Here is a 17,829-nt window from a genome sequence, read left to right as displayed (position 1 = left end):
ACAGACTATCACTCTTTTCTTGACTGTTGTCCCAGCCTAATGACTATCCTCTTGACTTTGTCCTCTTTCTATGGACCTCTATCTTGGAAATCCCCACTCGGTTAGCCTTTCTCAAACAGTGGGTTTGGTGGGGGTATTCCTGCCATTCAACCCCCGCAGAGAGCTTCCTTCTGCCTGTAGTGCAGATATAAACTAGAATTTGAGGCTCTCAATCACCTTCTTCCCGCTTCTCCCACATCAGCCAACCCACTCAACTCACACTCACCCCAGACTGCCCTGTGTGTTCCTACCCCTGTGCCTTGCTCAGCCTGCTGTAACTGCTATAATTGCTGTTTTGCTTTCTCACCCTCCAGGAAATGTTCTTGTCTACTGTCCATCTTTCCATTATACAGTGTACATATAAGAAGAGCAGGGACCATGTCTTTCTTGTTTACAGCTGTGTTTCCAGAATTGGGCCTGGCACAAAGTAGGCACTCAGTCAACATCTGAAGGATGAACAAACGAGTGAATGATCTGTGGCCCAGGAGGACCCCCGTGACCCTCCCGTTAAAGGACCTCTTGAGGCTTGCCTCCCCCAAGAATCCTTTTCTGGGACCCAGCCCTCAGTGGGTTTCCTCCCACCCACTTCTGAACTCCTGGGCCACAGATCATTCATTAGTTTGTTCGTCCCTCAGATGTTGACTGAGTGCCTACTTTGTGCCAGGTCCAATTCTGGAGACACAGCTGTAAACAAGAAAGACACGGTCGGCCCCTGTCTTCTTGTATTTACACTGTATAACGGAAAGATGGACAGTAGACAAGAACATTTCCTGGAGGGCGAGAAAGCAAAGCAGGGCAGAGTGATAACTGTGGGGGCTGTGTCCTTTGGATCAGGTGGTCGGCAAAGGCCTGTTGGGGTGGCAGCGTTGTAGGCGAGACCTGAACAACAGGAGGACACCACCCAAACAGAGATCTTCAGGCACAACTCAGGAAGAGGCAACAGCAGAGGGGACACAATACCACCGACTGGGTGGCTTACCGGCCACAAGGTGGGAGTCAGCTTGGAATGTGTTATGTACTCCACTCACTGGAATTTACCACATCCTGTCTGTTAGCATTCCTTTAATTGTGTGCATGCACATGTGCATGTGTGTGTGTGCGTGTGTGTGCGTGTGTGTGTGTGTGTGTGTGTGTTTCGCAGTATTAGAATAGACAAGGCTATGCTAGGGTAATAATCTTAAAATCGCAGTCGCATGACGTGACGTTGTGTATGTGTTCTTGCTCACACTACATGCCTAGTGTGAGAGGCCAAGGCTCTGTGCTTCACAGTTAGTTGCTCAGACACAGACTGATGGAGGCCACATGGACACCGATCAGGGGAAGAGAGAGCTGGGTGGTCACAGAGGCTATGAAACACTTCAGTTGGGAGTGTCATCCGTCACTGCTCACTCTGCACTGGTGAGAACCAACTTAATTATGAAGATGCTAGAAAATGTGTGGACATGCGTGGACATTCTGTGAGCAGGAAAGTCCCTGCCCCTTGCTCCTATCAGGCTACAAAGCTCTGGAGAACAGCTACTCCGTCTTACCTTGCTTTTTATCTCCTTTAGTACCTGCCTCATGGGAGATCTTAGCATACGTTTGTGGGTGCAGTTATTGGTGAAATCATCTCTCGTCATTCATGCATTCAAAACAATTCTTTCAAGGAATTCCCATGGGCTAGGCATCCTGTAAGGCTTGGTAGAGGCTACAGTGAGCGTTATGTATTCATTATTTCCACTCTTGCCTGTTTACAAAAGGATTTGACGAGATACTGAGATGAATAAGGCAAATGCAAAGTTGTCACAATGGGACAGTGACTGAAAGGCACAATGAAGGCATCAGACTGGAGTTTTCATTAGTAGCAAAGAGCATGCTTGCTAACGGAGATGGTCGTACACTGCAGAGGCTGACCCGCATACCTGCAGGCAAAGGTATGGCTTCAGAGTCCCCCAGGCCTCCATGGGGTCATAGAGCTGTGGATAATGCCACCTAATGGGATGAGGATTCTGCCAGGCTTAGGGGCTTCCTTTGCCATTCTCACGCTGGGTTTAATACCCATCTGGCTTCCTGCCCCAGATCTCCTGATTGATGAGGGGGCTGTGACTACGTGCTTTGCTCTCCAGGTGCAAACAGCTGGTGTAAACAACAAGTTCCCAAGTGTTTCCTGCAAGGCCGGGTCATGGAAGACCGCTTTCCTGGGAGCGTCCCTCAGTAGGCCCAGGTCTCAGGCCTATCTGAGGTCCGTTCTTGCCACAAATCGTTATGACAAAAGACAGAGTTTGTTAAATGCCTCGAAAGTGACTGACTCGGCAGTGGTAGATAAAGGCAGTGATTGTCTTCCTGGCTGCCGTAATGACAGCGGTCACGGGCTTGAGTGCACGGCTGTAACGTGGAGGCTGTAGAGCCCTGGAGGAGAGCAGAGCCCGAGCTGAAGCCTGCGGTGCTGGAACGGGTTGCGAGGGAAGTGAACGAAGCTTCGGGGCCTGGTCGGCCAAAGCGCACTGTACAAAGTGTACAGCCCAGGGCAGCAAGCATCAGTAATTGAAGTTGGTGCAGATCCCAATGAATGCGGCGGACAGGACTGTCTTTGTCCCCAGTGATCTCTCCATTCGGTTGTGGTTATAGAGAAAAAATCTGGTTTCTGGGGTAGAGAGCAAGCGAGAGGACCCCGGACAACCAGGCCAACAGGACAGGGCTCGGGCAGGGCAGGAGACCAGGCAACAAGGGTCACCGAGCAGATCAGCTCAAGGCATGCTTCTGTCTAGTCTGGACTGCGATAGCAAAATACCGCAGACCATGTGGGTTATAAACAGTTTCATTTCTCACAGCTCGGCAGGCTGGCAGTCTGAGAGCAGGTGCCATCAGGTTGGTGAGGGCCCTCTTCCGGGTTGTAGACTTTCTGCAATGTCCTCACATAAGGGGAAGCGCCTAGGGTCTCTCTGGAACCTCTTTTACAAGGACACTAATCCCATTCATGAAGCTCCACCCTCATGACTAAATACCTCCCAAAGGCCCCACTTCCTCATAGCATCACGTTGAGCATTAAGTTTTCAGCATCGATTTGGGGGGGAACATAAACACTGAGAACAGAGAAGCTCCCTCCTTATACCGTGACTTTGAAACAATGAGCTTCTGAGCCCACACGTTAGGGAGCAGGATGTCCAGCACTCCTGACAACCATAGGGTTTGATCGTGAACAGCAGAGGCCTGGGTCCGGCCTAGCAGGGAAGGGGGCCCATTCGTACTCTAGCAGTGGGGTATTGTTCTCGCAAGAGGCAGAGTGGGGAGGCAGGGCTGGCACCAGGTGTCTATAGCAGGCTGAATATTCCAGATGCCGTCAGTTCCTTTTTATCGGCATCTTTCTCTCACTCCAGCTTCCCCTCCACCTCCTCCTCTTCCTCTCCCTGTCAAAACGACGAGCAAAGTTTTTGGTTGTGTGTGGAGCTGTGCAATTCATCCTTCACTCTCCATTGAACCTCTCCTAGTTACAGGGTCCGGCATATTATAGGTACTTGAAAAATAATTATTGTATCAAATCAAAGTCTCCCATTCCTATGAAAATGGCTGTGTTTGTGAGGCATTTAAATATTGCTGATACCCTCCTCCTCAGTGTCACTGCCCGAGATGCTCCAGAAGAGAGGGCAAGTAAGTGAACGAAAGGAGAGATGGGGAAAGGACTTGATTTTTATTGAGCACCCATAATGTACCAGACACTGGTAGTCATTGTACATACATCGTCCCACATAATTTTTACAATAGCACAGGAAATGGGTCATCTTGCATTTTACTTATGAGTAGCCTAAAGAAGTTTAGAAACTTGACCAAGGCACATGGTGAATAGTGTGTGAGTGAGTGTATGTTTGTGTGCACGTGCATGTTCCCCGTAATGTTTAAGAGAATTCCTTTAGCTAGAGAACCAATCATTCATTACTCCATGACTTTTGCGTGAAGTCTGTCTTATTTATTTCTGGGTAGCACATGTCTTCCCTGTTAACTGTAAGTCACACATGAGGTCATTCCGAACCTTACCATTTATTAACTGTGACCTGGGGCAAATGATTTAGCCTCTTTGAGCATCAGTTTTCTAATCTCCAACTTATGTTGAATGATACCTCATTCGTATTGGTGTAACAAAGGCGAGGATGAGTAGTATGTTCAAAGTGCCTGGCGTGGAGTGGGTGCTCAGTGAATATTTAATCTACGTCTCTAGTTCATGCCCAGTGTTTTCATCTGACCATTCAACCTCTGGAGAGGCCTGAGGGCATTTGTTGAGCCTCTGTCCCAGTCTGGTGAACGTCTGGCACACATTTACTCATCCTTGAAGACACTGTTCACATTTGCCCTGTCCTATTAAACCTTTCCTACCTTCTGTGGGCAGTGTTAGCTGCTCCTTCTTGCTTCAAAGTATTGTTTTCCATCTGCCTGGCAATGTATTAAGTAGTCAGTAAACATTTTCTAGGTAAATGAGTTTCTGGTCATTCATGTGGAGGGGAGTGTTTAGAAAGCTTCTCTTTGAGCCTTGCAACCTTTTGAGTTTAGCTTAGTGCTTTAGGCTCACGTTAGTAAAAATAACAGAATTAAGGAGGTGATGTTCACGTGATCTTTTTGGTCCTAAGGAAAAAGTGCTTTCAGCATTTAGACTCAGTTGCATTTGCAGACTGTTATCCATTCTGTAATAATTATGACAGATAATGTTTTGTTAGTACTTACTGTGGGCCAGGCCCGCTGCTGATCATTTTACCTACATTTCCTCATTTAATATTTGTGTCAGCTTTATGATTTAGATACTGTTATTGTACCCATTATGCAGGAGAGGAAACTGAGACTCTAGTAAAGTGACCTGCCAAAGACTGCATAACTAGCAAGTAACATAGCCTAGATTTGAATGTAATCTGACTCCGGGGCTAGCTTTTTGAGTTACTATGTTACACAACTTTCCTTTTCTGTATTACTATAAGAAAACTGTTACCTTTTACTATTACTATAAGAAACACACACACACACACACACACACACACACACACACACACACACACCCCCTGTGCCAAGCACTGTTCACTTTGTGTATATCAGTATATCTAATCTTCAAAACAGCCCCAAGCATGTAGGTAGTTGCTCAGATCATGACACTCTACTGTCTGATATGTAGCTGTTCTTGTTCCTGAGGAAATTGTAAATGTGTTTGGAAAGCAAAAGGAAACACACCAAAGGCTCCGGAAGGTTTAAAATGCAATGCACCCACCCATGTGAATGTCAGATGGTGGGGGTCTCTGGGGATAAGCAGGGAGAGTCCGTGGAAGCAGCTCTGACTGCACTGTCGCCTGTCTCCTGGCCTTGCATTCATAGGGAAACCTCCATAAGTTCATAGACTTTGGGGGCCATGCGCTTTATTGAATTCAAAAAAAATTAAAGAATTAAAATGTCACCAGAAAGTCCTAAGTCTAAAATTTTGCACCTAGTTCTAAGCTATCCTCAGCAAAAGGCCATATATTACTATTAAGGAGAAAAGAGAGGAAAGAAAGGAAAAGGGAGGGGAAACTTCAGCACCAAAGGCTGCTGGGACATCAAAAATTCTTAGAAGAACATTTGGGGTATATATGGATGGATCTAATTTTCCATCAAATGTAGACAATGTGTGTTTTTAGAGTTCAGGGAGAAGTAAGTGCTGGCTTTATTGGCTCAGAGCACTGGGACCAGGGGAGTGGGCTTCACTGTCGCCTGAGCCTGCACAGGAACTATTCCTGGGGCAGGGATACCTGTGGAGATGGGTGGGTAGGTGTGGGGCGGCCTGGGACCTATGCCCTCTTTGGGGGTTGGGGGAGACCATAGTGCAGGTAATCTGAAATCTGGCCTGAGAGTCAGGTCTGCTGGCTTGCATTCTGGCTCTGCCACCAGCCCTGACTCCCTGGGTGGCCTTGGGCAAGTGGGGAGGAAGAGCCCCCTTCCTTCCCATCTGTGAGGCCAGGGGAGGGGTGTGGTGAGAGTAGATTCTACCATTGCCTGAGGGCCCCCTCAGTGATGTTGGCTTAAAGTTTTGTAAGTGTCCTCAGGGGAGAGAGGATGGTGGGGGGCTGCTACTACCAATAAAACGCACTGTGATCATGGTTTTAGCCTAAGTTAGTGAAACAATTCATTCCAGTTCTACGAAACTATTATTAGTAACACTGCTGCATATATGTATAACGAGTAACACTGCTACTTAATGTAACCAGCAAGAGTTCCTTCCCAAACTTGAGCCATAACTAGGAACACGGCTCTTTCAGTTTTCCAGTTAATCACCAAAGCACTCATCTCTCCAACTAGCAAGAAGTACAATATATTTTTCTCCTTTTCTTTGAGTTTTCTAAGAACTCAGAGACTTAAACCATGAGAAGGGAGAGGAATGGTGGTGATGGTGCTCCGTTTGCCGTGCTTCCTCTCCAGATCCCTTCTCCACCTTTCTCTGCCAGGTTCTGTGTTCCTAAGGCCCAGCAGATTGTGTCACCCCAGCTCCCCCACTTGACTCCTGGTGGGATTCAGCCAATTGGAAGCAATGGAAGGAGCTTAGAAGGCAGAAGGAGAGTGTGAATTGGGGTTATTCCCTCCTTCTCCACATCTCTAGCAAAACTGCATTCTTTCATGATTATAACTTCTGCAGCATGCGTCCTCCCTCAGGGTCCTCCTTAGGCTCTAGTACCATCATCTCTTCTTGTACTTTCACTGCTATGAGTAGTGCCTTCATTAGAATCCCTTCCTTTGAATCATCTGAGATGAATTCTGTTTCCTGTTGGGCTCCTGAAAAACAGAAGGGCTCAGCCCCGCATCCGTGCTTACACAGGGAGATACCTGGATTGTGACCAGCCCTTCGCTCCGTTGGGTGTCGTTGCTGCATATCATTGCTACTGGATACTGTCCCTGTCCCATCTGACTAAAGAAGTTGGACCATTGCTGAGATGGTCTCTCCATATGGCAGGTCCCACACCAACCACTGGGCTCTTTAAGGAAGGATGATCCTTCCTTCAGAGTAAGCTCAGTTGAGGATCTGCAGTTATCAGGGTCCCCTGCTTCCAGGGCACATAAACAAATCCTTCCGCATCTTCAGGATGTCATCCCATCACATAGACCCAGAACCAAGGACTCCCTTCTCTCCCTGGAAATCCACCCTAGGAGCTTATCTTCTTAAACTTGCAAAACACAGATCTCATGATACCCCACTTCTCCTCTCTCTTGGGCACATGGCCCTCAGTGATTCCAGGGGTCCTCGGCACCCCAAGTGATGCCAAAATGCTCACCCCTGACCTTGCAAAAGGGTTCTGTAGACTTTTAGGTAACTTGCTGGCACCTCTGTCACTAAGGAAGTTGAAACAAGTGTACAGATTTAATGTCTAATAGAGTGCCTTGCCACACTATAATAATAAAAGCAAATGTGTGAGACCTCATTCTATGCTTGATGCTTCCTGTCTTTCCTGTACTGTCTTTCACTTGTCTTTACAACAAATGTTTCAGGGAGATGCCATTTTAGGAAGCCGGATGGTGAGGCTTGGAAAAGTAAATCACTTATCTGGGGACACTGGGACAGAAAGATCTTCTGACTCGTAGCCCAGGGTCTTCGTCTACTCTGTCCCAGCCTTGTTAATTGTACTATAGAATACAGAAGACCAGAAACAGGAAGGACTTAGGAAATTACGAGTCCAACCTCCACACCCTTGGGGAATGACTTAGGGAGGACAAAAGCACAGAGAACCAAAAGACTCAATGTTTCTAACTTTGAGCTCTTAGTTTTTTTCCAAACCTGTTTTCATCATTCTTCCTATCTCAGGCAATGGCCCCACCAACCACTCAAATGTTCCTGTCAAAACTCAAGCATCATCCTGGATCCCGGATATCTCTCTCTCTCTCTCTCTCTCTCTCTCTCTCTCTCTCTCTCTCTCTCTCTCTCTCTCTCTCTCTCTCTCTCTGCAGTCTGTTTAAATATTGACTATTCCACCCTCAGACATAATTTTCACAATTTCCATTCTAATATTGTCCATTTCTTGCCTGGACAACTATACACTCCTAGTTTGTCTCTCTGTTTTCACGTCTGTCCCCTCCCCATTCCCTACCACACATACATAATTCATTTTCTGTGATTCTTTTAAAATTAATATCACAATACCTCTCCCCTGTGCAAAACCCTAAGGTGGCTTCCTGTTGTGCTTCCAATTAATCTTAAGTCCTTCCGGTGGCCTACAGAGTCCCATTAATGGGCCCCTGCCTTCCCTTCCAGTTCCACTGCCTAATACTTTCTCCTCGCTCAGAATGCTCTAGTCACTTAGACCTGTTTTTTCCTTGCACATCCTGAGGTCCCTCCTGTCCCCAGGCCCATACCCTCGCTGCTGCCACCTGCTGGAACCCTCCCGAACTCATCCATGCTGGCCCCTCCTTATCCTCCAGGACTCAGCCAAGAGGTCACCTCCTCAGAGGCCTTTCACGTCCACTCTGACTGAGACAGTCTTCCTGTCACCTTTTCCTTCTCCTTCTCATCTCCCTGCACATTCACTTACTACTCATTGCTCTCCGAAATGGTCTTATTTGTCTTCTTCCCTCTTCTAGACTCTAAGCTCCACAGGGCAGGAAGCTTATTGGTTGGCCCACCACTGCATTTCCACTGTCCAATGCCTGGCACGTAATAGTCACTTGGTAAATATTTGTTAAACAAAAAGAAGATAATGATAGAAAAGGTAAAAACATTCCTCTGGACTGTCCTACCCTGGGAAGACATGAGGGAATGGACTGAGGATGGAATTACTCTCTTCCTATTCACCGAGGGCTTGGTTTCCAGACCAGTGTGTGCGTTTGCAAGGTGACCCATTGGTGTCATGAGAGTGTCTGTAGTCATGAACTGGGCACAGCTACCTGTTTTCTCCCTGCTCCTATCATTGCCATGGGAAAAAATTCTCATAAGGCAGTTGTAACAATAGAATGTGGAATCCATGTCAGGTGTCTATGCAGTGCCTGGCACATAGTGGGCACTGGCTATGGCGTTCTCATGATGGGCCCATAACAGAACATTCATCCTCATTCTCTCTCTCTCTCTCTCTCTCTCTCTCTCTCTCTCTCTCTCTCTCTCTCTCCCCTTCCTCTCCCCCCAGTGCTCCCTTTCTGTTTAGTTTCCTTTTTCCTTAAAATGAGATGTCCCTGGGGTGCTGTCACCTTGAGCTAAGCTGCTATATAGCACAGTAGATCTCATATACCTTTGGGAGCAAGAGCCATCTTCTTGACTCTAAGGAGAGATCCCTTGAGCTGAGAAACTCTCTAGGGCTACAGGAATATCTCAGGAACACCCATCCTTAATCTTTAGTTCTGGAGCCTCTTAGCTCCCTTAGGCAATGAACTAGCTGCCTAATTACCCAGCTGGCTGGCTTCTCCTAGGGTGATTCCCTCCCCATGGAACAAACAAAGCAACAACATCACACAGGAGCCTGAGACATCCTCCCCCCTCCACACACACACCCCCACAAATGGAGGGAAAGCCAGATGGTTGGGCTGTCAGAAAACATTGCTGTTTGCAAAAGCTTGATGTGCCCTGGGCGAGAGGCGGGGAGAGGAGCCAGTGCCTTCGCTTTCTGACTCAGCCACACAGGTTCAGGCCCTCCATTCTTCTGCCCAGAGCACTGCCAGAGCTGGTACGACTTGAACATCAACTCATTTTGTCTCGTCACCATCTTTACATATCTGCTGGCTGCGTTGCTAGGGACACAAGTTAGGAGAAGCTGCTTTTCCAAAAATTCAGATTCTGCAGCTGGCACCCCCTTGCTGGCCATTCTGCTTCCATATGATTAGGGTGGAGCTCTTGAGACTTTGAGTTCTTAGCTGGCCTCCAGGGACTAACTTGGGCTTTCATACTAATTATTTTCTAAAGCAGTCTACAGCTGGGTCATTGGTAGTCATATTTTTTCTTGACTCCATGCTCCAGAGGTTTAACACTTGAAAGAAAGGTGGTGGATAATGGCTCTGGACAGGAATTCTATCTGATTGTCCTTCCTGGTCCTAGGTAGAGTCTGCTTTGTGTTGGGAATTGTTTCTACAGGTGGGGAGCACACAAAACCCTCAGATGGCTTCTAATCAACTTGGGGTGGCTTTCTGGGGGCCGTGGGATTTCAGGAGCATATGAAGGATGGAGAGAGGTTTCCTTCTACCTACTCACACTCTCTCCAAGTTGACTCTTTTCCTTTACATTCCTGTAGCAATTGAAATCTAAAGGCATTCTATTGGGAATCTTATGAAACACAAGGCTGGGCCATTTTCTCATGGGGCTCAGATTCAGACTTCTTCAGAGATTTGTGTCTTGTGAGGTGATCCTGCTCAGTGGCCTGAGTGCAGTTTGTCCTACATGTCCTGAAGACATCATCCCACCCCAAGTGGACTCTGCGAAAACTTGTTCATATAATCTCTGTCATAGGCAGGTGAGGCTCCTTGTGTTGGCTGCTAAAAGATCCAAAAATCCAACTGGAGCTCCACGGCTTTGATACTCCCTCCCTACCCTGCCTCCATTCTCTCCCTCCCTGTGAGGTGTTCCCTGAGGACCTTCTTTCCCAGAAGGCTCAGCAAAGCACACCACATGTCCACAGGGCTCTAAGGTGTGGGCACCCAGCTGATTTAGTGGCCTATCAAGTAGATTTGGATTGTTTATTGGAAATGCCCATTATTTATGGTGGCTCATGGCCCTAACAGCACAGGCAAAAGCTGTTTGTAAAACTAAAACTAATAAATAATAACTAGGCCCATGATTTATCAGTGTGGAGGAAAAGAGCCATTCATTTCCAGTTGGAGCAAAGAGCTCTGAAAGAACCAGATTCTCTTTCCAGAGACCTTGGAGGAAATTCCTGTAGGGACTAGGAGATTTAAGTACAAAGAGTTCAAAGGAGATTATAAAAGAAAATCAAAGACATGTGCCTCTCCATACCTCATCCTTAATCCCCTTCTAGTCACGTTTATAAGTTTCCCAAATTTTCAACTTCTCAGACCTGATTACTTATTTTGGGTGACATTGGTTTTAATATATATATATATATATATATATATATATATATATATATATATATATATATATATATATATATTTTCTTTTTTTTTTTTTGCCTTCCCCCCCTCCCCATTTCGGTTTTAATATTTTTATCCACAAAATATTTAAAAGTGAGAGACAAGATTGGAGATGCAGTTATTATTGAATTTGTCACCTTAGGCACATTGGACAGAGGCCCAAATTCCTATTGAAAAGTTTATCCACCCTCCCTCCTTCCCTCCCTCCTTCCTCCTCCCTGCCTCTGTCCTTCCTCCTTCCTCCTTCTCCCTCTTTCTCCTCTCCCTCTCTCCCTCCTTCCCTCATTCTTCTCTCCCTCCCTTCTTCCCTCCCTTCTTCCCTCTCTTCCTTCCTTCCTTCCTTCCTTCCTTCCTTCCTTCCTTCCTTCCTTCCCTCCTTCCTTCTGTCCTTCCTTCCTTCCTTCCTTCCTTCCTTCCCTCCTTCCTTCTGTCCTTCCTCCCCTCCTCCCCCACCTCCATCTCTTTCCCTCCTCCTCCTGCCTATTCCCCTCTTTCTCCTCCTCCTCCTCCTCCTCCTCCTCCTCCTCCTCCTCCTCCTCCTCCTTTCTCTCTGTCTCTATCCTCTTCCTCTCTCTTCCCAATCTCTTCTTTGTAACCCAGATGCAACAGGTGCCTTGGGCAGTCTCTGTTCATGCCCCAGTGCCCACCTTGAAGTAGGACTCAGTCCCTGGGCACATTCCCTCCCCCAAGAACAAATCCAGAATTCCTCAAGTACTTGCAAGGAAAGCAGGTTTTAATGAATCTTTACTGAAGATTCTACGGGAAGGCAGATAAGGGGGTCATACTATAAATCACAAAGCAGAAGCTAATGAAAATTTCCACTGGGCACCTCCACAACTGCACCCCGCCTCCAGCCTGTCATATTCCTCCTTTGGTGACAGCCCCTCTCTGCCTTTCCCTCTCCCATCATCTGGCTCTAGGGTTTTCTGGGTCCTGCCTCTAACTCCGACACTCCCATCCGGTATTTCGTGCAGGGAAATGTGACTCTCTTTTGGCTGCCCTGCTCTTGTAGCTTCATATGCATTATCCTGCTCAGCAGACGAAGGTCCCTCCGAAGGATTTGCCCTCCTTGGAATGTGACAGGGAATTTTTTAATAAATGACAAAAATTTTCCACTGTTCCAAATAATGTTTTTTCTCCCCTGTCATTCATTCATTCAATAAATGTGCATAGTAGATAAAGTACATCTGGCGACAGCTGTATTACACTGACCGTGCTCAGTGTAAAAAAAGCCATCTAAACTGTCCATGGCGGGGGTGGGGCAGGACAGGCTGGGGAAAGTGATAGGGTTAACAGCCACATGGGGGTTCAGCGTTATGAGACTTTAAAACTAAAAGTGACCTTAGAAATTGATGGCAGGCATTTCCACCTGGGCCTCAGCATTGTTTCCTTTAGTCAGGGAGAATAAGAATCAGGTTGAAGATGTGGACGTGGGTCTTGAGTCCAGGGAGGACCTGACAAGTATCAATTAACAGGGAAGTACAGACTGCTTTGTCGGGGAAGACTTGTAGCAGGAACAGCAAAGGCCTGAGAGGTTAAAGATCTGAGGGGCTTTGATAACATACATAAACTAAAGAACAAACAGAAGCGGCAGTGTTAACTGTCAGTGGTGAAGACGAATCCTTACCCAAATGCTAAGTGGGCAAGGCAGTGGTGGGTGGGCCAGGACTTAGAGCTCACAGGGCTGTATGTGTGTCCATCCAGGCTCGGCAGGAAGGAGAGAGCCAAAAAGCTCTCTACCAGCTGAGGGCTATCACGGTAGGCTTGTCCAACTTCCTCTCCTATAGAATTATGACAATGTCTTCAGATTCCCTGGCAGGCAATGCTATTTCCAAACTTGCCTGGGGGACCTCCGGAAGCTTGGGAGGTGGTTCTGCAAAGGTGGGGACAGAGTGTGTTGATTCAGCTTTCCCAGCTGTGTGCCAGCAGGGTCATCTGCCAGCCACTCTCACCATTGACTGGTAGAAAGTGGTCAGAAGTCAACATGGAAATGATACCCAGAACCTCAAGGGGCTAGACATGTACACTAACGTTTGACCATGAATGGCCCAACTGTACTATTAAAAACAGGGCTGCTGGACCTGGGTGACGGTGATGATGATGACAGTAGAAGCTATCATTTATTGAGGTCCACTGCATGCCAAGCGTTATGCTGAGTGTTTTATAAGCATTGTCAACATGTCTTCAGGGCAACCCTGTGAGGCAGGTGTCATTTTCTCTTTTATATAACTTCAATCCTCTAATTACATTCTGCATTTGAACTCAAATATGTCTGATGCTAAAATCTGCACCTACAGCCATCTCTGTAAGCAAAACGAAACAAGTAAATAATCTCTCCCCTCAACACACAGCTTAGCCACAGACAGGGTGACAGGGTGCTCTGTGGGCTCTAGGACTGTTCACCCACATAAGTGAACTGAAGTGGGCCTCAGGGTGAAAGGGAACTGGGAGAGTGAACCAGTTTTCAATGTCGCTGGGGTGGCAGGACTGACACCATGTTTCTCAGGGCTTACGGGGAATAGGACAAGTGAGTAACTCATTTCCACATGCCCTTTCAGCCTTAGGAAGAAATCAAGGCAAATCACACTTATGGTGTAGCGCTGTTGGGTCTCTAAGCTTTTCTATTCGTTAGTCCTCTCCATGGCCGTGGGTCATCAGGGGCTCAGGTCTGCCTGTGGTCGTCTCCTTAGCAATACTCTGCTCATGCTGGAACCATTGCTGACACTGTTAGGTATCATCTCTTAATAAGCAAGGCTCTAGGGTTGTCAATGAGTGAGGGGCTCACTGTGTAGTGTGGGGACACATATTGTGGAAATGCAGCATTGTTCTCCCTAGGATTCCCCGCTTTCATGATTAGAGGGACGCTGATACCTTTTTGGTTATAGAGTAAATCTGGAGGATACTTGGCAGTTTGCAAAAGGCTTTCATAGCGACTTTGCTAAATGCAGCTCCTTAAAAAAGTAGTGAAGTCATTATTCATCCTGGCAAGGTGCTGGTACACAGCTGGTGCTCAATAAATGTGAACTGCACAGTGACAAATATTTGCTAAGTACATGATGTTAGGCTTTGGGGTGGAGGATGGAGAGGTGAAAGAGAATATGTGATGCAAACATTAATTAATCAAAGATCCTGATTTCAAACTATGGTAGGCAGATGTGGGTTCAAATCTTTTTTTTTTCAAATCTTAATTCTGTCACTTACTGGCCGTGTGATCTTGAGCAAGGCTCTACCCTTTCTGGGCTTTAGTTCCCTTCATCCAAAAAAGTGGGATGTAATAGCTCCCTCCCATAGTAGGAATGAAATGAAATAGCAAATGCATGCACCCATGTACAATGCCCGTACTGTAGAGTAGCTTGGAGCAGGCATTCTTGTGCAGCACACACATCTCCTTGGCTGCCCCAGAGGTCACTGCAGCTGTCTGCGGCATTCTCTGTTTGTGGGCCATGCTCAGCCCAGCCCACAGGGCAAGCTGAAGTGCCATAGAGTCAAACTCAGCAGTGACCTTCAACCGGTGACGGACTCCTGCTTGCTCACCCCTCAGTGTAATGATTCTGAGGTGTGCTTCACAGTGTCTTAGTAGGTCCCCACTGGGATTGAGTCCCAGTTGCCTGTGGCATTAACCTTTTTGTGAATCCATCCACATTGTGTTCCCTCCCTTTTCTGACTCACTACCCCTCTCTTTCACCAAGCTTCCTGGGAGCACTTCCCAAATAAACTACTTACTCCTAAATCCTTGACTTTCGAGGGTAACCCAAATTAAGAGACAGACAATCAATGAAATCTAGTATCACTGTGACTTTCAAAGGCATGGACCCTCCTAGAGTTTGCCCTATGTGCCTCTCCCATTTGCTGGTTTGGATTTGTATCCCTTTGCTAGAATAAAACTATAATTTTCAATACAGCGCATTCCTATAATTTTAAATACAGCATAATACAGAAATACAAAATACTATAGAAGAACACAGAGAAAGCTTACTACCAGCTGAAGGCATCTGGGAAGGCTTTGGGAAGGAGATTATGTGTAACATTTGATTTGGATGTTAAAGGATGTGAAGGATTTGTACCTGAGGGCATGGATCAGGGAAGGGCATTCTAGGGGCTAGAACAGGGTCTTGTGTCCACTTTTCTAATGATCCCTACCAAAGCTACGTGTGAGTCAGGTGGGCAGACGTGCCAGGCATGTCCACATACTGTCTCATCTGGCCCCAGAACTCCTTGGCCAGCATGGCCTGGCACTTCGGCCCTGTGCTCAGCATACTTTCAGGCTGTACTTATGAGTGCACATGATGCAGGCTTAGTGCTTTGCTTTGGGCCCTGTAGTATGACTCTGTAACCTGTTTTCTTTGCCAAGCTATTTGTCATGGTCTGTGGAGACCCCATTAAATACTCTGCACAGCTGCCCACTGGAGCGTCCCAGGGATTCGAGTCTTCTCGAGGCACCAATGAGATTTCTATTCACTGTTTCTCAAGGTCCTTTGGAGAACTGACTCCTCTGTTTGGACCTGATAGAACACACTGGGAGCCCCATGTTTGAGACATTAGGGCTCAGGCTGTGTTTGTTTCACGTATTTGATAATCCTTCATCATCTGAGTGAGTGAATGCCAGATGACTCAGCCTACCCAGAGAACATACAGGTGACGGCTTTTCTGCCAAAAATGGAGAGAGAAAGAGGAACCATGCCATGTTTGAGATGAGTCTTTGCTGCCTCTTGACTCTAGTTCAGTGATTAACAAGTTTTTCTCAGGGACTTTTGTTTAGGTAAAATCTTATAGAAGTGGCAATTATACAGGGGAAAGCTGAATTTCCTTGATGAAGGTGGTGGGAGAAAGTTCTGTTTGCTCAGACCCCTCTTTGCGGAGTAGCATGAAACCGTTGCTTAAATGGGTAGGAGGGGGGAAGTGTAATGAGAAAGGTGATGATGTAATATACCCTGGACCTCATATTGCCTGGCAAACCATTTGGGACCTCCCAGATGAATTCAATTCTAAGTGCCAGAGAACTGGTCTCTTGGTTTCTACTCTGAAGGAGTAAGCTGAGAGACAATGGCTCATGTCACAGGGTCAGAGCTCTGGAGAGTTGAGAAATCTGTCTTTCAGTCTTACCAGCTTTGCTCTTCTTTTTCAGAGGTTCCAAAAACAGAACAGACTTTTGAAGAACGCCTGATACTCAAAGCATTCTTGCTAAAGTTTGTCAATGCCTACTCACCCATCTTCTATGTGGCCTTTTTCAAGGGGAGGTGAGTGTATTGTTGTCATACCTGGAAGGGAAATTGGTTACTAAGTATGGGTCCTCAGAAAAGTTAGCCTTTCCCTATTGGCAGTTCACATCCTCAACCCCACCCCCCATGTCCACCTCTACCTTTCTGTTCATGAAGCAGTGGCTTTAACACTAAATCATTTTGTTTTAGCATCTTCAGATTCTGATAAATAGGGAAAACTCTACATGGATTTGGCTCTGGGCCCTGAAGGGTGAGTCTTAAAAAGAATTTGAGTCTCCAAACTTTGAGGATGAGGCAGGAGGGAATTTCATGTCTAGCCAGTGGCTCTTAGGTTTTGCAATGCAATTCTGAGGATAACTACCCAGAGTTAGTGCAGACTTCCCAGATTAAGGTCACAGTCTTCCCCAATACTGCCTGCACTTCAGACACTAGCCACAAGATGTGGGGTTCCCAGAACATTCATTATTTAGACAATAATTCCTACAACCACTAACCCCTCAGGTTTAATAATTCACTAGAACAGATTATTGAACTCAGGAATGTGCTATATTTAAAATTATAGTTTTATTATAGTAAAGGGATACACATCCAAACCAGAAAATGGGAGAGGCACATAGGGCAAGATCTAGGAAGGTCCTAAACAGAAACTTCCATGTCCTCAGGACATGGCAGCTTCCTGGCACATTGATGTGTACCACCAACCAGGAAGGTCATCCAAGCTTCAGTGTCCAGAGTTTTTATTGGAGTTCCATTAAGCAGGCATAGTTGATCAAATCATTGGCCGTGTGATTGAACTCAATCTTCACAACTGAGGTCAGGCTGCTATTATGTGTCTCAAAGCCCCAACCCTCTAATCACATGGTTGGTCTTTCTGGCATGGTCTCATTCGTCCTGAGTGATCTCATTAGCATAAACTTAGGTATAGTCCCAAGGGCCCACCAAGAATAAAAAAGACACTCCTATAGGGAAATTTCAAGGATTTAGAGGTTTTCCCTAGAAACCAGCAACTAAGGCCAGTCAAATTCTCCATTATACTTTAGGTGTGAATGTAAAAATAACTTCTGAAAAATATTTTCTCTAGTCAGATTAATTGGCTATCTACAAGGAGATTTCCCAGTAGGCAACAAGTATGTCAGGAAAGCTTTCCTACAACTAAATACTTATCAAGCAGACATTGATAGTGAGAACTGTCAGTATCAATGGTGAGAACTGTCACCATCCACATTTGATCATTTTTTTATAAATGTGTTTGTGGCCCAAACCACAACCCCTTCCCAGGACTTCTGCCCTTGACTCTCATGAAATTGTAGTAGCAGAGAGACTATCCATATTAATTAGTAGATAACTCAATTGGTGTTTTCTATCTAGATTCATTATCAATAACAAATGACATACATATGATATTCTAGGCAAAAAATAAATAGGGTCCTGACTTTTAGATGAACTTGTGGTACATTGAAAGAGATAGTCTTGCAACAACACTCTGTAATCTGCAATAAGTGCTGTAATAAGAGGTGTAAAAAAAGTG

General features: G+C 46.2%; 1 protein-coding gene across 1 annotated transcript in view; it reads left to right on the top strand.

Moving 5' to 3' along the window:
* Positions 1-17,829, top strand: part of ANO2 (anoctamin 2) — a 309,723-nt gene that overhangs the window by 246,422 nt on the left and 45,472 nt on the right. The window contains exon 17 of the mRNA XM_081059630.1: positions 16,208-16,319. Coding sequence (XP_080915756.1) covers positions 16,208-16,319 — 112 coding nt within the window. The remainder of the gene's footprint in view (positions 1-16,207; positions 16,320-17,829) is intronic.

Source organism: Rhinolophus hipposideros, assembly GCF_964194185.1.
Source record: "Rhinolophus hipposideros genome assembly, chromosome: 9".
In the NCBI taxonomy this organism is placed as follows: domain Eukaryota; kingdom Metazoa; phylum Chordata; class Mammalia; order Chiroptera; family Rhinolophidae; genus Rhinolophus; species Rhinolophus hipposideros.
Note: the sequence above shows the minus strand (reverse complement) of the source record. Positions and strands in the feature narration are given on the sequence as shown.